Source organism: Lissotriton vulgaris, chromosome 8 (genome assembly GCF_964263255.1).
Source record: "Lissotriton vulgaris chromosome 8, aLisVul1.2, whole genome shotgun sequence".
In the NCBI taxonomy this organism is placed as follows: Eukaryota; Metazoa; Chordata; class Amphibia; order Caudata; family Salamandridae; genus Lissotriton; species Lissotriton vulgaris.
Window position 1 is genome coordinate 423,113,932 of NC_141696.1, and position 25,204 is coordinate 423,139,135.

At 49.6% G+C, this 25,204-nt stretch overlaps 1 protein-coding gene across 5 annotated transcripts in view; it reads right to left on the reverse strand.

Moving 5' to 3' along the window:
• The window catches only part of HERC2 (HECT and RLD domain containing E3 ubiquitin protein ligase 2), a 1,676,463-nt gene that overhangs the window by 120,657 nt on the left and 1,530,602 nt on the right, over positions 1-25,204 (reverse strand). For all 5 annotated transcript variants that reach the window (XM_086934186.1, XM_086934185.1, XM_086934187.1 and 2 more), the window contains one exon: positions 7,453-7,565. In XM_086934186.1, the coding sequence (XP_086790312.1) occupies positions 7,453-7,565 (113 nt within the window). The remainder of the gene's footprint in view (positions 1-7,452; positions 7,566-25,204) is intronic.

The window sequence follows — 25,204 nt, forward strand, 5'->3', positions numbered from 1 at the left end:
ACTAGAAAGACAGCTTCCAGGGGGAGGTGAGTGGTTAGTGAAGAATCTGCAGTTCGAGTGGCCAACAGAAAAAACATTTTAACCACAGATTCCTCAAAATTAGACTAGATACCACAGAAGTCCCTCCCAAATATGAAGGGTCTCAGATTAAGAAGTCTTGCAGGGTCGAATGAGCACAATGGCCCTCCCACTGGACTGGATTGTCAAATAAGGGGCGTTTTGTTAACATGTGTACCAACACCCACATTGGAGCTGGCAGATGTCTAGAAATAGGACCCTTGCCATGCCAATGGTGGAATGGGTGCACAGCTATCAGTGGGTTACATCTTGTCCAGTGCACAGCAGATTTTGATGTAGAGGACTATACACCTAAATAGGGTGCTTTTCTGCACATAGAATCATTCAAAGAGCGGATCATCTACACAATAGGCTTTTGTGTGGTCAATGTTGAAACTCAAAGCCCTCTTAAGAATCGAGTGGCTGGAGCCTCACCTCTTCTTTTGAAGGGTGAAAAATATTGGCGAAGGGAGAGATTGATCAATATGAAAAGGAGTCACAAATTTGCTTATGAAGGCCGCCTTGATCATAATTACTAATTTGTCCGGGAAGGGAGCGGGATAGGGCAGTTGCTCTGAAAATAGAGGCAGTTCATTCACACAGCACGCAAGGTGATGGCAATCAGGAAAATTATTTTTAATGTCAGTTGTGGTAGTGTACAGCTGTGCATCAGCTCAAAAAACATTAACATACGAAATATAAACCGTAAGTTCAAGTACCACTGTGGCAAGAAAAATGGCTTTGGGGAATGCATGCAAGTATGACCCTTGACAAAAAGCATCAAAACAGGTGATTTAAGCCCACACCGTGATTATATGGCACCCGGTGAACGCCGTCTAGGATGGGCAAAGACCCTCACCAAGGCCACACCCCTGTGGTGTACCCAGAGACTGGGGCTTCTTGGCAGTCACCCCGGGTTCGATAAGTGGGACATGATCGAAATCTCAACAATAGGAGACTTGGTACAAAAGGGGGCACTTCTCAAATTCGAAGACCTACAGAGGAGATATGATATGGCCCAAGGGGAAGTGTTCAGATATCTGCAAATTAGACACACCCTCACCACAGCTATCCCGGACATGGCGGATGCCCCAGACTCGTCCCCTCTGGAAGACAGGCTGCTTGACGGTCCACTGCTTACAAAGACCATATCAGTTACATACAAAAAACTCTGTAATAACCTACCAGACACTTTTCACAAACTTCGGGAGAAATGGCAGTTGGACTTCGGACCAATAGATGAAGATGATTGGCAGGCGGCATTGATGTCCCCTCGAGAGGCAGCCATAACATTGCGTCATAGACTTATCCAACTAAAAATCTTACATAGATCTTACCTCACAGGAACAACCCTTGCAGATAGGCACCAGGCCCAACGCAATATGCATTAGAGGGTGCCAACAAGAAGCATATTTTTACCACAGGATATGGGACTGCCCAGGTGGTGAGACGTCTTTGGCAGGAGGCCACGGAGAGAATCCTAGAAGCCTTGGAAAAAGAACACACCCTTACACCTCGGCTGGGTCTCCTAAATATATGGGAGCCGACTGACCTTACGGAAAATGAACAACAATTCATGACACTGGGTTACACATTGGTCAAGAGGGAGATAGCGAGGAAATGGGGAGTGGCAGACAGACCTTCACTCCAGACGTGGACCAGGGAATACGACAAGTGAATGACTGAGGAAAAAGAGGTGTTTAAAGCAAGAAGGTACCCCAAAAAATGGGACAAAAAGTGGGGCAAATGGAATGCCTATCAAGGTGATTTGTGTGTGTCCCCAACAACAGAACTGGAACTGCAACGCACAAAACAAAGAAGGCAAGTTACACCCTAATCGCGCTGCAGGTATTAAGTGGAGGACTGTTATTCATGATGAAATATGCCAATTATCTTTTGATTATACACGTGATTTGTTACTGTTCAAACTCAATAAAAAGATATTTAACAAAAAAAACACCAGGTGATATAAATAGAGCAGGATGATCAGGTAAATATGAAAAGGACACAAGGGCAGACAACCCTTAACTGTGTCGCCTGCAAGGCCTTTCCGGGTCAACGACAGAACAAACAAAACTGCATATAAAAGTTTGGCCTGCAGAGGATTGCTAAGATGAACGCCACACCATGCAACTCATTTCTCCCAGCAAAGTGGACTTTATTGAAAGACATCGAGCTGCAAGGATGATAGCGATTAATGTGGCTGTCAGATCAAACTCCTTTATCTGCCGCTATTAAATCAAACACCTTAAAGTGCAGCTATTCAATCTCCATGACGGAGGTGAAAGTTGTAGAGACGCAGGGGCAAGACTCTTCCCTCTTGCTGAGACATAGCAGTAGCTGGATTGGAAGGAAAATGCTCATGCCCAGGATCTCTGGGTACCATACTTTCCTGGCCCATTCCAGGACGATTAAAATGACTCAGGCCCGGTCTGTCCTGATTGTTCTCAGAACTTGAGGTAGGACAGTAAGAATTACAAGCATACCCTTGTTCCATTGCAGTCAGAATGCAACTTCCAATTTCTTTTCTGGCGGAAACTCAAGTAAGCAAGGTGAACCACTTGCACAATCCAGCACATGCATCTATCACATCTGTGAAGTATAGGTAGGGAAGAGAAAGTGGCATTCCACAGATCAGGTTGGAGCTTGTCTGCTAATACAGATGATCCCAAGCCATCTCCTACGAGATCTGGATGTAGTAGGAAAGGAAGACTTAATGTAGGACCCACTGAAACCCGAGATTCCACTGAAGGGTCTGCATATGCCATCTCGTGTATGACACAAGCTGGGAATAAAAAATGTTTGAACTCAAAGAAGCTTCAGAGCAATCCTCACTGAAACCAAGGATGAGCCCGAAATACTAGGATCATACCCTGAATGTCGCAGCCACAGTTGTGGTGGAATAAAGGCCTTTAAATGACACTATATCCAGGATTGCCCTAATGAAAGGAATTCTCTACATGGGGTTCAGGTGGGACGTCAGCTAGGTGATGAAAATCCTCAAAGACGTGAGGAGTTCATCCATTGTCAGGCAGTGGCCTACGACTGACTACGGCAAGCCTACCTTGAGCAGCCAGTCCTTGAGGCACAATAATACAAGTACTCCTGACCTCTGAAGGTGGTCATAGACCACCTCCATCACTTCTGTGAACAATCGAGGAGCTGAGATAAGGCCGAAGGGGAGAAAGGCAAAATTAAAGTGTTCCAACTCCACCATGAACTGTAGAGAATGTCTGTGGTACTACAGGGCGGATATATGAAAAAAACGCGTTCTGCAAGTCTAGGAACACCATCCAGTCTTCTGGTTCAAGAGATGAAAGAACCTGAGACAGGATGAGCATCTTCAATTTATCTTTCCTCAGAAAGGCATTCACTGGGTGGAGGTCCAGTTTAGGCCTGAAGCCTCTGCCCTTCTTCGCTACAAAAACATAGCAGGAAAATAAACCATTTCCTCTCTTCGAATCTGGCACCTACTAGGTACTACTTTTGGCGAGTAGGTTGACTTTTGGCAAAAAGACATCATAATGTAAATGAAAGCCAGGACATAGCCACTCTGAATGACTTTTAGGACAAATCTGTCCAACTTGATGGATCTGCAGCCTGGGAGGAAATGCATCTTGCCCCCTTCTGGCTGGATGTGGGCCTTCAAGGGCACATGAAAGCAGCTTGGCAGTCAGTGCAGTATGGAAGGAATAGTTACAAAAAAACCGGACCCTGCTGGTGCCGCCCCGACCTGTGCTGCAAAAGGACTGGGTCTGCTGCTACTGCACAGGCTGGTGGACTATTGTTGTCTGTAAGCTAGTGCCCTGGAATAGCCTCTAAATGTTCAGTACTGTTAGTAGAATTGCTTAGCGAAGGACACGAGTCTCTAGGATTATGCTGCGACTCAACTGTCCTTAAACTGTTTGAGTGATGAGTTAGTTGTCTCTCCAAACAATCTGAAGCCATTAAAGCACATGTCCATCAAGGACACTTAGATGATGTCCGAAAACTTGGTTGACCTCATCTAGGTGTGCCTTCCGAACCCAGTAGTAGTACCAACACCTCTTTCAATACCGCTGTGGTGTTTAAGCCAGCATGTGAAATCTACTTTGCCAACATGTATTGATTGAGCCAGCAAGTCTCTGAGGACTTCAGGGACAGCTGGCAAGATCCTGCTGTCCATGCCTCATAAATCATATGTGTACCTGCCCATGTGGCAAATTGCATTTAAGGATCTTAAGGCTAAACCAGTTGAAGAGAACATTCTCTTTCCAACAGGATCAATAAGTTTTGACTCTATCAGGAGGAAGGGTCGTAAAGGAAATAGGAGTAACTTTTCCTGTTGACATCCATACCACCAGGCATTCAGGTGTAGGACGTTTTATTTAATTTTAAAAAAACTATAAGTCACAGAGCGCCAGTCTATGTCGCCAGACCAGTTAGCAAGAGCATGGCTTAGTCCAAGTAGCCACTGGAGTGTCTGTGAGAGACTCATTGGATAGCAACAGTGACTCAGATAAGGTTGAATCAGGCTGAAGGAGGTCAGTAAATACATTTGCCTTATTTTCAAAGGTAAGAAAAACAAGAAAATGAACGGTGGAATGGTTGAATTAATCTCACCCATTGGTAATTACTTAGGCCACATTATCGTCCATTGTTTTCTTGCCCACTTGCCACCTCAGGCAGGTGTTTCGGTTTCACAGGTATGCCCAAACATAGGTCCAGAGCTCACTGTGCCACTGGGACCTAGCTGCATCCTACAGACAAAACCAAAAAAGACCCAAACTGTTCGGAGATTGTCTGTGTTCTGGTTCAGAAGGGACGCTACCTGACAGTTGGGGCTGGACTGGTGCAAAAGCTGATTTGCATGTGCCCGTTTCCTTCTTGAGGTGGCATCGTGGACAAAAAACACAATGACTAGATTGTGGCGCTTGCAATTACCAGTGGCTGAGATTAAATAATGCATTTCACCATCAATTTTTTGTTATCCTTAGTTTCAACAGTATGCAACTGTAAGACTAGCACTTCTTCTGCCCTTCGCACTACTAATGCAAAAGAGGTATTTTCTTGCATTGGTGGCCCAGGCGGCCAGTACAGCTCAAACTACGGAGAAGTATCAAGCCCACTGACATTCTTTAGATCCAGACAAAGTGTGTTATTAGTAGAGCAATGAGTAAGCAGTTTGTGTGCCTCACCATAGTTGTTGGGACCATTTTGTATAGGGTGTGGATATTGGGGTATCTGACACAAATAGTTAACGGATTATCCAATATAGTACAGCCATGGTGAATAAGGGTAGCCTTTAATGATAAGGCACCACTTTTTTTAAACCAGAGACTCTATATCCTGATGAAGGCTGCTGACCCTTTGGGCATGTTAACATGCTGACGGTAATAGGATGATAGAGTAATTAGGATCCCTTTTATATATTCCACTCATGATTTTAATCCCATCAGGACATCCAATAATAAGATAGATTTAGGATAGCTCTAGAAGTTAATTTACTTTATCTTTGCTCTGATTGTGTGGAGTACATGCGCCAAATAAAAAATTAAAAAACATTGCTCCCACTCGCAGTGGATGAGCCCACCTTGGAATCTATAGGGTGTAGGAAGCCGGATGATGAAGTATGCAGCATTTTTATGTGAGTGAAGGCCTTGCAATTCCCAGAGATATCTCTGTCCGAGTAGAAAGGAGACCATAAAAAGCTGAACCTTTTTTATGTGCACATGACCATTTTGTACACCACTAAACAGCATAGAATCAGATCTGAATTAGGCCTCTATCCTCCGTTAGTAGAGGCCAAGGATTAGCGTTTTCAATTGAACAATGACTGACTCTGCTTTTGTATTCTCATGGATCAACATAGGCCTGACGTAGGTTGGTGTCTGTTTTGGAGACTTACGCTGGAAATGAATTTTGAACTAGTACAGGTGGAGTCTGAATGGGCGCCGACACAGAACAGACTGGTGTGGATCCAGGAACTGGGGTGGAAGTCTGAACAGGCACAGGTTGGGACCGCTGATGGGCAGGGCCGAAGGGGTCAGTTGGTGCCGAGGGATGGTCCGCTGACTGAAGGTCAACTGGTGTCACAGAGGGAGCTTTAAGAGTCTGAAAGAGTTGGAATATTCCCTCCTTGAAGGCCACAATTTGCTGCAGGCTCAAAGGTGGCCCAGGGAATGTGGGTCTGTGGGACTGGACTGAAGTCAGAAGATGCTTCCAGGGTAAAATCTTTCTTTTGATGCTCCTGTGCATTCAAGCCTGGTATAGAGTGGGGGAGGGGCAGAGACTTGCTGAGCGTTTTGCCCTTATGGTGCATCTTCAACCTTAAAAGAAAGACAGCAAGACTCTGTCCAGAACAGGCCTCTTCAATGACATTGCAAGCAGCCTACAACTTAGACTGGGACTTATGTTTCAACCACAACCTTCTCTTATGTTCAGGAACGTAATGCTTCACCCCTTGCTACTGGTTTGCCTTTGGGTGCATGTGGGCATATTTATTGCACAACTTTAAATCATGACCGAAGCCAAGCGCCAGAGACTTACGTTGTGCAGGCCCATGACTGACATCTGCTTCCTGCAGTCTCAGCACATCTTGAATCCTGTTGTCTTCAGGGAAAATATCTTCCACCAGCACACTTTATAAGAAATTTGAGAAATCATTGAATGACTAGCAAAGTTGGACTGGAGCTGTGAATCTGTGCCAACGAGCATAGAAAGAAAGGAACAGCGTGCAGGGTTGGCGCTTATTTTAGGCTCTGCTCAACCACTTACAAGGTGGTACGGAGTCACCGCAGAGCCACATGACACCACATACTGGCAGATGACAACTTAGCTTAAAAATTCCCTGGATCCTGTCTGGCACCTTAGAACACCAGAGCTTTGAAATTATTTTATAAAACTCTTAGAAATGGATAGCAGAACAAAAAAACATTTTAATACTTTCTCCAACGTTATCATTTTTTAGCTCCTTCTATGCTATCATTTGGCCTGCAGTTCTAGACAAGATAATCCCCTCAGTGTGTCAATACAAAAATAAAACATCTTTTCATTTTCGTGCAATGAAAAATTTAATAACAGAATTGATATCAGAAGTCAAAAACACCACTATTTTTGGAAGCTCTTTTCACACCTACTCCTCATCCCGAAATCCACTTACAATGTATCTCGATCAATGTTGAAGGGCAGCATGCATTTTAAACCCAAACCTACTCTTTAAGTAATTAACTACCAGTGTAGGTGCACTGTTGTTCGAATCATCGCTTTGCAGCCCCCTTTGGTACAACTATCTCCTTGTAGTTTGACAGGATGGACAGATAATCTAGGTCACATTGTCTGCTGAAGAGAAAGGGGGTGGACAGGGAGGATGTGTGCCAATGTTCTCTCTTGTACAGACATCCACACAATTCCTACCTCACTGAGATCAGCAATTGTTAGATTCATTCCTGCCAGCTGCTTCCATACCGGCTCTGCCAAGTTCAGACTCAAAGGGCTCCCCGTCCGGATAGCAATGCCCAGAAGTACACCTGGTGAATTAAAAACAAAAAGAAGATTTCATGAAATCAATGCTGCTGACTGACAATAAAGGTACTCTTTTTCATCAAGACGCAGTACACGAGATGGTGTCAGGGGTGGGAGGGGGTTTAAGTATGCTGCAGCAAGCACTCACCCTCTGCCAAACATAATAAAAAATAAAGACAACAATTTGTTAACGAAGAGTATTGCTATACACATTTTAATGAAGTCAGATATCTCAGTACAATGTTCATCATCAAAGCGCATTTCTGCAGAATCATAAATCCTTCAGTGACAACAAGAAGCCTCAATGAACTTTGCAGCAGGGTGTGAGGATGACCAGGATAGACTCCTATCTTCGTGCAGTCATCTTCAATGACATGGAATCTGTGTGGCTCTCATTCAGCTCCGAGTATATTCTCATACTGCCCCCCGAGTGGAACCAAAAAAACACAACACGAGGAGAGGAACAATGAGAGTTTGCAAGTTGGCGAAAGGGCCCAACAGGCACACTGCTAGCATCTTGGTACACACCAAGGTAAAAGTGTTCTGCACTTTCCCACAACCAAAAGGGGAGGACTGATGCTATTTGCATAAAGGTGGGCCAGCGCTTTCTATAGTTTTCATGTTTAAAAAAAAATCTTTTATTTGATTTTATATGAAACAATGGGAAAAAAGCATTGATTTCCCATGAGCAGACAGAACCGCGTTTTTACAATAAAACATTCTTTCCATGCATGTCCCATCATATGTCTAGTCATCCCTCACTATATCCATCTGTAACTTTTTTGTCACAGATGCACAGGAATCATCCCCAGGTGCACTCTCATTGTGGTTTACGTCAGGCGCCATCTCCTCCCCTCACCTCTGCATTTTTTGCTTTCATTTTTATTTATTTAGGAGATTTGCATGGCATTGCTCATGGACCTTCAGTAATTTAAGGGAATGTTGCGGGAATTGAATACATCTTGCTTGCTGGAAGGGGAAATTTTCTTTCAATCAGGTGGGTTTAGTAACCATTAACAATATTTTTCAGCCCAACCCATGACGCGTGCAGGTTCCAATTGTGGGCAATCCTAAATAGTTTACTTTTCAGGACTTCCCTGACTTTCAAGAGGTCAGGCCTGTACTTACTATGGGGCTAAGGGTTATTCCAAAGTCTTTGTCCTAGTGCACCCAGAGGACAGCCAGCATATTTCACCCTCTTGAAGGATTGTTGATCGATTCAGATGGGATTTTTTTTAAAGGTGTCTGGTGGGGATTGATAAATAGGGAGAGAGTGAGGTGTTAATTTTTACAGGTATGCAGGTTCTTGGCCCCAGTGTGGATGGATTTAAGCCTAGCATCCACCGGGAGCAAATAGTAATATCAGAGGTACTAGCTGTAGACCTTCATCTAATGTTCAGCAGTGATGCGACATTGGAATGGGTAATACCACAGACACTGAGGATTACAGATACAGAAGTTTTTCATCTCTGTTCTATTTAAGTAATTGGAACCATGATTTGTGGGTTTGAAATACTGGGATGGAGGAAGTGGTAAATACCACAGACACTAAGGACTATGGATATAGGCGTTTCTAGGCAAATTTCTATCAATCAGCCATAAATCTATCTATTGTTCAAGTAATTGGAACCATGATTCGACAGTTGAAAATACTGGTATGTGGTGCTCGCATAAGTATAAGTGCAAGCAGATTGCATGTACAATAGTTAAAAGTAATAATTTGGGTAAACTAGGTATATAGTATATACTGTGGAAGAGATTAGGACAGGACTGCTTGAATGCATGTCAAAAGCCTTCTAAATTGTATTGAATATCTCTTATTTTAGTTGTGCTGCAACTACATAGATGGCTAAGCAGGTAGGAACATGCCTAATGTCCAGGACTATGTACAAATTGAACCTGAGGAACAAGTTACTTACCTTCGGTAACCCCTTATGTAGTTGAGATCTATCTAGCTGCAGCATCTGTACATTAGAATATTCCCCAACGTCAGACTAGATCCAGAAACTTTTGTGGAACAGTACCCCTGCACGCTGGTAGGTGGCATCATTCTGCTCCATGTGGCATTGTTGGCATTGTTTGCGCCATTAGTGACGTGCACAGTGCCCTTATAGGCACCACCCCATCACGCTAACGAGTTACTTACCTTCGGTAACGATATATCTGTAAGAAACATTAGTTAGTTAGATTCCTTACCTCAGAATATCCCCAGGCGTCAGGCTGGATCCGGAAAGATTTTTCGTCAGCAGTACCCCTGCGCGTCAGTAGGCATCGTCTGCGGCTCCACGTCTGCTGTCGGCGCTGTGATCGCAGGGATGACGTCAGAGTACTTAGACGACGCCCTCGCGTGCTGACGTCAGTTCTGTACATAGCTTTCCGCGCCAGCAACGCAGAGCCATGCAACAAACCGACACCAGTGCCATGAAACTAGGGCCCTGAAAGGGATGACCATAACCCTAGATATCGGTTCGCAGAACGGGGAGGATGGATGGGGCGGTAAAGAATCTAACTAACTAATGTTTCTTACAGATATATCTTTACCGAAGGTAAGTAACTAATGCACTTGAAAGAAACACGTTAGTTAGATTCCTTACCTTAGAATAGATACCCCACCAATACCAACCCCGGTGGAGGGTCTGCGAACCAAGATCACACCATGAAGTCCTGGAGAACGGAACAGCCAAAGAAGCTTTCTCTCTGGACTTGACTGTCCAGGCAGTAATTTTTGGCAAACGTGTGCAGCGAGCTGCCTGACAAATGTCCTGAAAAGGGACCCCCCGTCCCAAGGCAGTACTAGCGGCAGTGGCCCGAGTAGAATGGGCTTGCAGCCCCATAGGAGGATTCTTTTTAGCCAAGGAATAACAGGCCTTAACGTACAAAACGACCCACCTAGAGATGGCACGCTTATGCACTGCCTGCCCCTTCTTAGCGCCAACATAGCCAACGAAGAGTTGGTCGTCCACCCGGAACTGTTATGTGCGATCCAGATAAAAGGAGAGTGCAAGTTTTGGGTCTAGACGGTGGAGCCTATCTTCCTCTTTCGAGGGATGCGGAGACGGAAAGAAGGTGGGCAAAGTAATGGACTGCCCGATGTGAAAGGCAGTAACCACCTTAGGAAGAAAAGACGGACGAGACCTCAGAACAACCTTGTCCGGATGGACAGAAAGGAAAGGAGGCTTAGAGGAAAGAGCCTGGAGCTCACTCACTCTTCTACTCTTCTGGCAGAGGTGATGGCAACCAGGAAAGCAGTCTTTAGAGTCAGAAGACAAAGAGGGCAGTTATGAAGTGGCTCAAAGGGAGCACACATCAGATAGGTCAACATCAGGTTCAAGTCCCACTGAGGCATTACAAAGGGAACAGAAGGAAACATGTGACTAATGCCTTTCAAAAATCTATTTACGACAGGGGACTTGAAAAGAGAAGGCTGATCAGGAAGCCTCAAGAAGGCTGAAACAGCTGAAAGATATCCCTTGATGGTGCCCAGAGCAGAGCCCTGCTGCGCCGGGGAAAGAAGAAAGAGGAGAACCTCAGAAAGAGGGGCGGAAAGGGGATCACAAGCCTTTGATGTGCACCATGCCAAAAATTTGTTCTACCTGCAGGCGTATACCATTTTTGTGGAAGGACGCCTGGCTGCCAGAATGACATCACAGACTTCAGGAGGCAAGTCAAATGGTATCAACTGCCGCCGCTCAATCTCCACACATGGAGGTGGAGGCTGGACAGGTTCGGGTGGAGGACCGTCCCCTGCTGCTGCGACAGAAGGTCCTCCGGAAGAGGCAGTTGAATCAGGGGATCGATTGACAGACTGAGTGCTCGGGATACCAGTACCTTTGTGCCCAATCCGGAGCCACAAGGATGACTTGGGCCCGGTCGCACCTGATCTTATTCAGCACTCTGGGCAGAAGTGGTACAGGCGGAAAAACGTACAACAGACTGCAACTCCACTCTCGACGAAAAGCGTCTCCGAGCGAGTGCCGCCTTGGAAATGCCAACACGCAGAACTGATGACATTGCGCATTCTGTTCGGTGGCGAATAGATCTAACCAAGGCTCTCCCCAATGCTGAAAGAGACCTTGGGCAACGTCAGAGTTCAGATGCCACTCGTTATCCATCATGCACCGGCGTCTGAGTTCGTTCGCCCGCCCTGGTGTTCAGAGATCCCGCCAGGTGTTGAACCACCAGGGTGATGCCCTGATGTTCCAGCCATGTCCAGAGGCGCAGAGCCTCCTGACAATGGGTCCACGACCCCACCCCGCCCTGTTTGTTGCAATACCACATGGCGGTAGTGTTGTCCGTGAACACCTGCACTACACTTCCCCAGGCAGAGGGAAGGAATGCCTTTAGTGTAAGACGGATCGCCCGCAGCTCCAGAAGGTTGATATGGAGCCGGGACTCCGCCGGAGACCAGAGGCCTCTGATCTCCGCCTCCCCAACCTAGGAGGGACGCGTCCGGTTGGGGTAAGGAGAGGGACCTGACGCTGGCCCAATCTCGGTCCATGAGCCACCACTGCAACTGTCTTGCAGTGCCCTCCGAGATCAGGACGTGGTTGAACAAGTTGCCCTGATGCTGGGCCCACTGAAACTTCAGGTCCGACTGCAGAGCCCGCATCCGCCACCTGGCGTGATGCACCAGAAGGATGCAGGAGGCCATCAGCCCTAGAAGCAGTAGTGTCAACCTGACCGAGACCCGGGATAACGGCTGAAAGATCGGAATCAGAGTCTGAATATCCCGAACCCGCTGTTCGGGAGGATAAACCCGAAACTGCGCCGAGTCTAGAACCGCTCCGATGAAGAGAAGCTTCTGAGAAGGACACAGGTGTGACTTCGGCACATTGATGGAGAACCCAAGCAGGTGCAGGAGGTCGGCCGTAGTGTGGAGGTGGCTGACGATTGTCTGGGGCGAGCCCGCCTTCAACAACCAGTCGTCGAGGTAGGGGAAGACTGAAAGCCCCAACCTGCGCAGATGAGCTGCGAACACCGCCATCACTTTCGTGAACACCCGTGGGGCGCTGGCAAGGCCGAAGGGGAGCACGGTAAACTGAAAGTGCTTGTTGCCTACCGTGAACCGCAGGTAGCGCCGGTGGGCTGGCAGGACGGGAATGTGGAAATAGGCGTCCTGCAAGTCCAACGCTACCATCCAGTCTCCTGCGTCTAGGGCAGCTAAGACCTGAGCCAAAGTCAGCATCTTGAATTTCTACTTCCGGAGGAAGCCGTTGACGTTCCACAGGTCCAAGATAGACAATGGTCTTTTTAGGTCCAAGTGGTCTCTTCCTCTTTAGTAGGATGCGGTTGGGCGTAAAGCACAAGTTACTACTTGTGTAACGATATATCTGTAAGAGACATTAGTTAGTGATAGATTCCGTACCTTAGAATATCCACAGGCGTCAGACTGGATCCGGAAAGTTTTGCGTAGCAGTACCCTTGCGCGTCGGTAGGCGTCGTCTGCGGCTCCGCGTCCGTCGTGGGCGCCATGATGACGTCGTCGGAGTACTTAGACGCCGCCTCCGCATGCTGACGTCAGTTCTTAGCCACAGCTTTTCCGTGCCAGAAGCGCAGAGCCATGACAAAAACCGACACTGGTGTCAAGAAACTAGGGCCCTGAAAGGGGATGACCTTAACCCTAGATATCGGTTCGCAGAACGGGGAGGATGGGTGGGTCGGTAAGGAATCTATCACTAACTAATGTCTCTTACAGATATATCGTTACACAAGTAGTAACTTGTGCATCTGAAAGAGACACGTTAGTGATAGATTCCTTACCTTAGAATAGATACCCCAGCAATACCATCCCCGTGGTGGTGGGTCTGCGAACCAATATTTACACCAGAAAGTCCTGGAGAACGGAACGGCCAAAGTAGCCGTCCCTCCGGACTTGACTGTCCAGGCAGTAGTGCCTAGCAAACGTGTGCAACGAGGCCCACGTAGCTGCCTGGCAAATGTCCTGCAAGGGCACACCTCGGCCCAAGGCAGTTGTAGTGGCCGTGGCTCGAGTGGAATGAGCCCTCAGCCCAACAGGGGGTTCCTTCTTAGGCAAGGAGTAACACGCCTGGATGCACATGATAATCCATCGAGAAATGGTCCTCTTGTGCACCGCTTTCCCTTCTTAGCGCCCGCGTACCCAACAAAGAGTTGATCATCCACCCGGAACTGGCGTGTGCGATCCAGATAGAACGAGAGCGCACGTTTTGGGTCCAGACGGTGGAGCCTTTCCTCCTCTCTCTCGAGGGGTGCGGAGGCGGAAAGAAGGTGGGTAATGTGATGGACTGCCCAATGTGGAAGGCCGTGACCACCTTAGGCAAGAAGGAGGGCCTAGTCCTCAAAACAACCTTGTCCGGATGGACTGAAAGGAAAGGAGGCTTACAAGAGAGGGCCTGGAGCTCACTCACTCTCCTGGCAGAGGTGATGGCTACCAGAAAGGCAGTCTTCAAAGAAAGAAGGCGAAGTGGACAGTTATGAAGTGGCTCAAAGGGAGCGCACATCAGAAAAGATAGAGCCAGGTTCAAGTCCCACTGAGGCATCACGAAGGGAACAGGAGGAAAGGTATGAGTGATGCCCTTCAGAAATCTGTTTACAATAGGGGACTTGAACAAAGAAGGTTGGTCAGGCAGCCTCAGAAAGGCTGAAAGAGCTGAAAGAGCCGAAAGATAGCCCTTGAGAGTGCCCAGAGCAGAGCCCTTCTGGGCAAGAGAATGAAGGAAGAGAAGAACCTCAGAGAGAGGGGCATTGAGGGGATCCACAGCCTTTGCTGTGCACCATGCCACAAATCTGTTCCACCTGCAGGCGTATACCGTCTTTGTGGAGGGACGCCTGGCTGCCAGAATGATGTTGCAAACCTCAGGAGGCAAGTCAAATGGCCTCAACTGTCGCCGCTCAATCTCCAAGCATGGAGGTGGAGACTGGACAGGTTCGGGTGGAGGACCGTCCCCTGCTGCTGCGACAGAAGGTCCTCCTGAAGAGGCAGATGAACCGGGGGATCGACTGACATACTGAGTAGCTCGGGATACCAGTACCTTCGTGCCCAGTCCGGAGCCACAAGGATGACTTGTGCCCGGTCGCGCTTGATCTTCTTCAGCACTCTGGGCAGAAGTGGTATAGGCGGAAAGGCGTACAACAGACCGCAGCTCCACTCGCGACGAAAAGCGTCTCCGAGCGAGTGCCGCCTTGGAAATTCCAACGCGCAGAACTGATGACATTGCGCGTTCTCTTCGGTGGCGAATAGATCTAACCAAGGCTCTCCCCATCGCAGAAAGAGGCCTTGCGCCACGTCCGAGTTCAGACGCCATTCGTGATCCATCGAGCACCAACGGCTGAGTTCGTCCGCCCTGGCGTTCAGAGAACCTGCCAGGTGTTGAACCACCAGAGTCACGCCCTGATGTTCCAGCCATTGCCAGAGACGCAGAGCCTCCTGGCAAAGGGTCCACGACCCCACTCCGCCCTGTTTGTTGCAGTACTACATGGCGGTGGTGTTGTCCGTGAACACCTGCACTGCACTCCCTCGGACAGACGGGAGGAATGCTTTCAGTGCCAGACGAATCGCCCGCAGCTCCAACAGATTGATATGGAGCCGGGACTCCGCCGGAGACCAGAGTCCTCTGATCTCTGCCTCTCCCAAGTGGCCTCCCCAGCCCTGGAGGGACGCGTCCGTCACAACTACGTGCTCCGGGTGGGGAAGGGAGAGGGATCTGCCGTTGACCCGATCGCGGTCCGTGAGCCACCAGTGCAGCTGTCTCGCAGTGCCCTCCGAGATCAGGACGTGGTCGGACAGGTTGCCCCGGTGCTGGGCCCACTGAAACTTCAGGTCCCACTGCAGAGCCCGCATCCGCCACCGTGCGTGATGCACCAGAAGGATGCAGGAGGCCATCAGCCCCAGAAGCCGCAGCGTCAACCTGACCGAAACCCGGGATAACGGCCAGAAGATCGGAATCAGAGCCTGTATATCCCGGACCCGCTGTTCGGGCGGGTAAACCCGAAACTGCGCCGAGTCGAGAACCGCTCCGATGAAAAGGAGCTTCTGAGAGGGGCACAGGTGTGACTTCGGCACATTGATGGAAAATCCCAGCTGGTGCAGGAGATCCGCCGTAGTCTGGAAGTGGCTGACGACTGTCTGGGGCGAGCCCGCCTTCAACAACCAGTCGTCTAGGTAGGGGAAGACTGATACCCCTAACCTGCGCAGGTGAGCTGCGACCACCGCCATCACCTTCGTGAACACCCGTGGGGCGCTGGTAAGGCCGAAGGGGAGCACGGTAAACTGAAAGTGCTTGAGGCCTACCGTGAACCGCAGGTAACGCCGGTGGGCCGGCAGGACGGGGATGTGGAAATACGCGTCCTGCAAGTCCAATGCTACCATCCAGTCTCCTGGGTCTAGGGCAGCCAAGACCTGAGCCAGTGTCAGCATTTTGAACTTCTCCTTCCGGAGGAAGCCGTTGACGTTCCTCAGATCCAAGATAGGGCGTAGGCCCCCTTTGCCCATCTTGGGTACCAGGAAGTAGTGGGAGTAGCAACCACGACCTACTTCTGGCCCAGGAACGCGCTCGATGGCCCCCTTGGCCAAGAGGGCCGAAACTTCCTCCTGCAGGAGCCGCAAGTGATCCCCCGATACGCGGTGGTGTTGCGGTGGCATGGCTTGAGGGGTCGTCTCGAAGGGGAGGGAGTAGCCCCTTCGGACGATCTGCAGCACCCACCTGTCCGAAGTGACTGTGCGCCAGTGAGAGAGGTGATGGCGAACCCTGCCTCCCACTGGCGTCACATGGGCCGAAAAGCACGGACTAGGAGGGTTTAGAGGCGGATGCTGCGGGGGCAGGTGTGGACTGGCTTCGCTTGTTTCCCCGACCACCTCCTCGGCGGTTTCCACGGCCGCCGCCGCGCTGGACGACAGTTTGCGGCGAGTGGCTGGCGGCCCGTGTGGGGGCGCCCCTTCCTTGGCCACGAAAGGAGCGAAAGGCACCCATTTGCTGGCGCGGGCCGAGAGGCCCAAGGACTTGGCCGTAGCCCTGGAGTCCTTAAAGCGCTCAAGCGCGTGGTCTGCCTTGTCGCCAAAGAGGCGACGGCCATCGAACGGCATGTCCATGAGTGTATTCTGGACGTCTGCCGAGAAGTTGGCGGATCTCAGCCAGGCGTGGCGTCGTATCGCCACCGTCGTAGCCATCGCTCTGCCCAGCGAGTCAGTAGTATCCAGTACGCACCTGATTGAATACTTTGCTGCATCCCGGCCCTCCACTAGGGCTTGGCCGAGTTTGGCCCGTACCTCCAACGGACACTCTGGCAGCACTTCCGCCACCGTTTCACACAGAGAGTGGGTGTAACGGCCCAAGAGGCATGCGGTGTTGGAAGACCGCAGTCCCAAGCTAAGGGACGAGAACACCTTCTTGCCATAGGCCTCGTACCTCTTGGATTCCCGATCGAGGGGTGCCGTCGGGAATGCGGTCTGGGAGTTAGAGGCCTGGATAACCAGACTCTTGGGGGTGGGGTGGGTGGACAGGAAACATGGGTCGCCCGGGGCCGGGCGGTGGCGTCTGGCCACGTTCCTATCTACAGGCGAACCTGTAGCGGGCCTGGACCAAGTGCCCAAAAGAACGTCCATCAAGGCCTCATTAAACGGCAGCAGAGGCTCCATGGAGCATGACTGCGGCTTAAGGACCTCAGTGAGGAGGTTAGTCCTCACGGCCGCGACGGGGAGCTCAAGGCCCAAGGCCTTAGCAGCCCTCATCAACACCACACTATAAGTAGCGCCCTCCTCCGAAGCCACGGTAGGAGGAGAGACAAATCCAGTGTCTGGAGAGGTGTCCAGACCACTGGCCTCCCCAAGGTCTCCTGTCCAGTCCATGTTAGACTGACACTCCCTGGTCAGAGGGTCCTCAGACCCCTCCCAATTCTCCTCGTCCCCCATCTCCTGAGATTCAGGGTCATAAGTGAATGGGGTAGGTTCATAGAAATGAAAATCTCCGAACGGCGTCGAGAGCGGCGCCGATAGGCGTCGTCGGAACCCATTGAGAGGAGGCATCGGGGACGGCGCCGCCCGAGGACGACGCCGGAGGGGACACCACACGGACCGACGCCGGGGGGGTCGTAAGGTCCACCGGTGACGATCCAACGCCCGAGGAGGGCCCAGCGGCATCCTGCGGCGCCGGGCCCAAAGGCACCGACGACGCCAGGGCCGCTGTACCCTGCGGCGCCGGGCCCGCGGGCACCGGCGGTGTTGGGATCGCGGAGCCCTGCGGCGCCGGGCCCGAAGGCGCCGGCGGCGTCGAGGCCGAAGCACCCGACAGTGTCGGGGTCGTAGCCCCCGACCCACTAGGGCCCCCAGACGGGTTCACTGGGCCCGAAGGCGCCGTGGAATCCGGAGGAGGAGAAAGGGACCTCATGGCCATGAGGAAACGCTCGATCTCCTCCGGCGTCGCGTTCAGCCCAGGGACCGGGGGGTATGGGGCCGAACGCGGCGCCCGCGACTCTCGAGGAGCCGCGTGGGCGGTGTCACCCGAACCCCCGACCGCATCGCGCGAGCGTCGGGGGGAGTCAGAAGAGCGATGATGTCTCTTCGACTTCTTGTGTTTCTTACCTGACGACTTGGACCCGGAGGAGTGGCGCCGACTCCCGGAGCTGTGACGGCTTCGTCCTCGCGACCTGTCCCTCGACCTCCCGTGGGACCGGGACCTCACACGGCGCGGGGCCGACTGGCGGAACTCGAGTCGCCTGCGGGACCGCTCCCGCCTGGCCTTCCTCGACAGGGCCCGACAGTCGGAGCAGGCCTCGTCGTCATGGTCGACGCCCAAACACATCAGGCACAAGCGGTGGGGATCCGTGACCGACATGGTACAGTCGTACTCGTCGCAATGCTTGAAGCCAGGCATCCCTAACGGCACCGTCGGAGTCGTAAGGACTTCGAAATGGACCAAAAAGTGATCACAAAAGTTTAGTCAAAAAGTGACCAGGGAACTGCTCTTTCTAGATCTGCGCTGGCTGGCGCGGAAAAAAGAAGAACTGACGTCAGCACGCGGAGGCGGCGTCTAAGTACTCCGACGACGTCATCACGGCGTCCACGACGCCGACGACGGACGCGGAGCCGCAGACGACGCCTACCGACGCGCAAGGGTACTGCAACGCAAAACTTTCCGGATCCAGTCTGACGCCTGGGGATATTCTAAGGTAAGGAATCTATCACTAATGTGTCTCTTTCAGATAAGAGTGGTGGACTGGCCTACAAGGAATAGAGTTACCACATTCGGCATTTAGCATGTGAGAGTCCGGAAGACCAGCTTGTCTCAATAGAACAAGACACACAGAGGGTTAGCGGACAGTGCCTAAAACTCACTTACTCTCCTGGCAGAAGTTATTGCCACAAGGAATACTGTCTTGATGGTGAGGAGTCTGTGTGGGCAAGTGTGTAGCAGCTAAAAGGGAGAACACAGTAGGAATGTCAGAACCAGGTTGAGGTCCTATTGAAGCATAAAAAAAGGGCGTAATTGGAAACATGTTAAAAGCCCTTTCAAAAAGCTATTTACAATAGGTGACTTGAACAGGGATGGCTAGAAGGGCAACCAAAAAAAAGGCAGAGATGGCAGAAAGGTAACCTTTGATGGTGCCCAAAGCAGAGCCCTGTTAGGCCAAGGAATGAGTAAACAAGAGAACTTGTAAAAGAGGTGCAAATAAGGATCAACATTGTTCTTTGTACACCATGTCATAGACTTGTCCCAAAGGCAGGTGTATACCGTCTAGGTGGATGGACATCTGACTACCAGAATAGCGTTGCAGACTTCGGGTGGAAGGTCAAAAGCGGTCAACTGCCTCCACTCAGTCTCCACACATGAAGGCAGAACATTTGCAGGTTTGGTTGCAGCACTCTGCCCTGTTTCTTTAGCAGGGAGTACCGCCTGAAGAGGCAGCCTGATCAGAAGACTGATGCTCATGCTTAGAAATTCTGGGTATCAAACTCTCCGTCCCCAATCCGGAGCTCCAAGGATGACTTTGGTCCGTCGTTCCTGATCTTCTTAGGAACTCTGGGTGGGAGTGGTATTGGTGGAAAGACATACAGGAGGCTGGAGCGCCACTCAAGATGAAGAGTCTCAGGATTGGGAGCTCCTTTTTGAAACTCCAGCATGCAAAACTGCTGAAATTACACAAATTGTTAAGATAGGGAAAGACTTGATCCCCTGACCTCTGCAGATGTGCTGCAACCATCACCATTGTGAACACCTGAGGGGCGCTGGTAAGACTATGGGGTATATTTACAAGCCCCTATCACCACCACACGTCACTTTTTCTGACGTTGTGGTGGGGATAGGGGCTTGGCTTAACGCTGCCTTGTAAATAAGGCACCCTTTCATGCAATGCCACCGCAACACCCATTGATTTTGACGCTGCCCCATATTTACAAGGGTGGCATAAATATGGGGCAGCACCAAAATTAAGACCGGGGTAAACCTGGTCTTACACTGGCGCAATGAGTTCTTGCTGTTTCCATGTGCGCTGCATTGCGCAGTACCCATAGAAACAGCCAAAGGCCATTGATTGTTTATGTGCAGGAAGGTGTCCCTTCCTGCACATAAACAATCATTAAAAAATATATATATATGTGTGCTGCATTAAGCAGCACACATAGAAGTTACAAAACGCAATTTCAGTTTGTTTATGCGCAAGAAGGGACACATCACTTCTGGCGCGGATGCCACACAGAGCCAAACGACGCCACCTATTGGTGCATGGGGGTACTGCTCAACAAACGTTTCTGTATCCAATTGGCCGCCTGGGGAATATTCTAAGGTAAGGAATCTGTGGGTACAAGTCTATCAGATAGTTGTTCTCACATTCTGTCAGTAAAATCTTTCTTTTCTTGCTTACAGTGTGGACAATAGGTGAAGAATGAAAATACGAATTATGTGGAGGATTCCAAAAGGATACTTTGAATAAAGGAAAGGAGAGTACCGAGAGGCACACAGTCAGTTAAAAACATGCATATTTCAGAAGTGAAGTGGATCTCAAGCTTTACTGACTTCTTACTCGTAAACCTTATTAGGATGGTCATTATCCAAGGCGCCAAAAACGTTCTTGCCAACAAAGTCAAAACAACTCTCAGACCTCACATAAGATGTTGCACCTTCATTGAAGAAAACATGAATCACTTTCTAATAATTTCTAATAGCAATGTTGGGCATCTGATGATCAGGTGTTTCTGTTGGCTTCCGTATATATTGTTCACATTCATCCATCCAAATGCCCATTTCCCTCAATTAAAATGTACACTTAATGTTTAAGGCAGAACAACCTATCTATTCTGGACTTAAAGCTTGCACAAAAGAGCTTCAGAAGGCATAACAGGTACGCTCGATGAACCCAGGTTTTAAATATTGGAATGGAAGGGGAAACAGAGTTATTACTCTTGGATAGGATGTCCTTGTGGAGGGAAGTCGTGCCCTGCTCCAATGAGGTTTATATTGGAGCACAAGAACTTAAATGTCCTAACGGTGGGTGTCAATGATGGATAAATACTTCCCTTTAAAATACAGCTCTCTAGCGCAGTAAAGTGAGCAGTCTGCGGTTAGAAGTATACATCAGAAAATAAATATTTGTGATTCAGCAGGAGCCTGAATGTTCGCCTGATAGAACTTCAGCTTTGAGAAAGCTGTCTATGTGAACATGATTTTTTTTACACAATATTTTTTTATTTTTAAATGACAAATAAGGAATCATTTTATCTACCACTTTGAAATAAATTTAAGTTTTTAAAATGTTTGTTTCCTACAGCAGATAAAAGCCCTTCCCTCAGTCCATCAAATAGGGTGCAATCCACAATCGGGGCAATAGTGTCACCACCTCTTTAAATGTCTACTTAGAGCATTACCAACAACTGAAGTTAACCAGTTCATTTTTGTAAAGTGCCTGGCGCTGCACTGCAACTGTGTGTAGTAATTTTATGAACTTTTGAACAGGCACAGATAGAATTTGTTTTAATCACCTAAAAACTATGCAGCAGACGAATAGGGAATACAGCACTTCATATTGATGTGGAAAATGAAGAGTAGTCTTTGGGACAGGGAAGAAAAATGACTTTGCCTAATTTTCAAAGGTTCTTTGATGATGAGTTTTTTCCACTTAACACTGAAATCTTCTCTGTTGTTGCTCTCTCTCTACCGTTTAACGCTTGAAACAACAAAGCTTCAATATATGATACCATCCAGTCTAAAACTCAGTGGTCAAATAGTGAGGCATGGTAGATTTATGATAGAAGCCATGAGTGATAATGAACTAAGATGATCGAAACCCAAAATAAACTAAAAAAAATAGCATTTTTCCAAACAGGGTTTTCCAGATTCAATTGCTAGAAGGCGGAATAATGCACTGCATGTGAATCTAGAATAGGTTTGTACTACAAAACATCTTAACAAATACATCAACAATTGTTCTTGAAAAATTAAATGTGACGCTCCATAACAAACTGGATTCACTAAATCTAAAACATCGCTCGAGTGACACAGAAGTCAATACGGTGGGCTCGAAGTCTCTCCCAAGGCTGTTCTCCGAGTAATTCTTTGAGAGGCTCCGGCTCTTTACAAAAGGTTTAGATAAGTCAACCCCTTTCTTCTTCCTTTCTGAGGAATCGCAATGTCTAAAGTACAAGGATTCGTTATGGAACTACTACGAATACTAAAGCTTTTTCAGTTCAGATTGGCGTCCCTTTCCCTTAAATAGAGAAACTTCACTTTAATCCACTGAGTCTATTGCACATCCATACCCGAGGATGTGTTACCCATCTCAAATCATTACATGCACCGTATCACAAACAACTCAATGCAGTTTGTTCAGTCCACAAAAACTTATCAACTCACTAGTCACAAAATGTCCTTTATTCCTTCATCATTATTCAACTGGACGATAATTTTTGCAAATATGCTTGATATATTTTGGGAGCTACCTACGTAGGGCACAAACATGATCTAGATGTACGAGTTACTTACCTTCGGTAACGATGTATTTGGTAGAGACTATTCTAGCCGCAGATTCCTTCACGTAGAATTATCCCCAATCTTGAGACTGGATCTGGAAACTTCATTGTTGGACTCTCTGGGCAAAGTAGTTGGCAGAGTAGTACTTGAGCAGCACCAGCAATGGGCAGACGATAAGAATATTCTATCTGACCTACAATTTGGATTTAGGGAAGGTTTCGGAACCGTAGAACAGGCCCTTAATTTAAGCATGATCGTGTCCAAATACATTCATGCAAAGCAGGGGACAATGTACATGGTATATGTTGACTTGTCCTCTGCGTTTGATTGCGTATCTCATGCAAAGCTATGGACCCTCCTGAGAACCATGGGGGTGGATCCCCCCCTCCTGGATTTTTTGAGAGAATTATATTCTGAGGCTTCTGCAAGAGTGCGCTCGTCAGCGAGGTCACATAAGTCCCACCCCGGCCCGCCTATGTCAGTTTTCTTCAGAGAACTTTTCCGCACCACAACGCGGAGCGACCAGACAAAAAACTGTAGGAGCATGGGAACAGTGTGCGAAAGAGTAGAAAAAAGAGAGAATGGAGACAACAACACCATTAGGAACAGTGTAACACCGCAGTGCCCAAAGGCAGGGGCAGAAGAAAGAACAGAGCAGAGCCCTGAGCAGCCACCCTGCCAGTATGTAGACAGTCCTCCCCCGTGCTCTGGGGACATGCGTAAAAAGCCATGACACATGTAGCAGGCCTACCACCCCTTTCCAGAAACAAGGAAGGGGAGCCAGTCCCAAGACAGACAGGAACAACAAACCTCCAAGCCACGCCAGCATAGAGGGCAACCACCCACCAAGGAACAAGGGCAAGGCATGGCCAGAGAACCACTATTCAGAGGTTAGCAGGGGGCCAGGACCCCTAGCCGCAAGAGAAAGGGAAGGAAGGGGAGGGAAGGACAGAGATTGAAGGCAAACCCCCCAAACCTGGAGTAGCCAGAGCAGGGGGGGCACAAGAGCACCGTAACCCCATCCTCCAAGAACCAAGAGGAGGAATGTAACGCAACCAGACGGAGCCACCCGTCAAGAGCAAAAGAAGGCACTCACAGGAGTCACAGCCCCCCACCGGGAGGCGAGTGCCACAAACCAACCCAAGGGTCCTCGCAGAACGGGGAGGAAGGGTGGGCCTTCAAGGAATCTGCGGCTAGAATCGTCTCTACCAGATACATTGTTACCGAAGGTAAGTAACTCGTACATCTGATAGAGACTACTAGCTGCAGATTCCTTCACGTAGAACAGATACCCTAGCAATACCCTCGGGGAAAGAGGGTCTGCGAAAGGACTCCACCAGCCTGGACAAAACAGAGGGTCGCACAGGGGACCAGATCTGCGGACCCGATAGGTAACCTCGTCCCTGCCAGGCAAGAGGAACCCCCACAAGCAGAACACCACCAACCCCAAGAGGATGAAGGAAGACTGAAGAGGCCCGACACTCACAGCAGAGGAACCAAGGGTAAGGCTAGAGATGCCGAGCACCCCACTCCCCTTCAAGGCAACAGAGCAACAATCCAATGCCAAGACAGGAAGAAGAGGAAGAAGAAGAAGCGTAGAGGGCCCACGGAAATGAGGGAAAGGAAGGCAACAGGCCAGCCAGAACGGCGCCTACAGTCATAAGCTGCCAGAAGCAAGAAGAACGGTCCGGGGCCCCAGGAAGACCGGGCAGGCTACGCCTGACAAGGGAGCACACCGATTCATCCCGGCCCTCAGGACAGGAGCAGGAAAGTGAGGATATGCCCGGACACACCACAACGAGGGGCGGCGCATACGACCTCAAGAAGCAAAAGCAATATACAGAAAAGCCATGAAGAACCAGCCTCCGAAGGCGACCAGAACTCCCTAGCACAGCTTAGCTATATACCAGCTACCACTACCCCACATAGGGTACGTTAAGTCCCAAGACAGTGGAACCTTCTTTGGAAGAACTTCCGCAGCAGAAGAAAAAACAAAAGGGCCACGGGGAAAAAGACCCCCGCAGAAGGCTTGACAAGCAGCCCAAGCAAGCAGAAGGCCTAATCTCAGGGCCAAGTCTGCGCAACAACTCCAGCAAAACACGTACACACATAGGCACAAAGGGCCGTCCAGCAGCCAACAATGCCAAAGTCCCAGGGGAGAACTCAATGGCCAGAAAACACCCTCCACAGTCCGAACAAGTGGCCTAAGAAGGCCCAGAACCAGCCCAACTCAGCAGTCACTGAGGAGGGGAAGGAGGATGAGGAGGAGGAGAAGGCGGAGGAGAAGGCGGAGGAGAAGGAGGAGGAGAAGGAGGACGGAGGCCTGCCAGGAAGCTTTGAATGGCGGAGTCAGCCGGGGCATGGAACAACAGGCTACGGTCAAACAGAAGATCAATGACCCTCTCCCGAATATTTTCAGGGAACACGCTGTCCCGAAGCCAAGCATGGCGACGGAGGGTGACTGAGGAAGCCATGGCCCGGCCCAGCACCTCCGAGACGTCCAGAGCGGAGCGGAGAATAAACGCCGCTAGCTCCCTGCCATCCACAGCATGATGCCGTAAGTCCACCTGGACCGTCTCCTGGGAGGCTGCGGATCCCAGAGACTCAGCAGAGTCCTACAAACAAGAAGAGGCCCTAGCCAACACACACAAGGTGTTAAGGGCCTGCAGAGCAGCGCTGGTCGAGGCGAACATGTGGTGCCCCCTAGA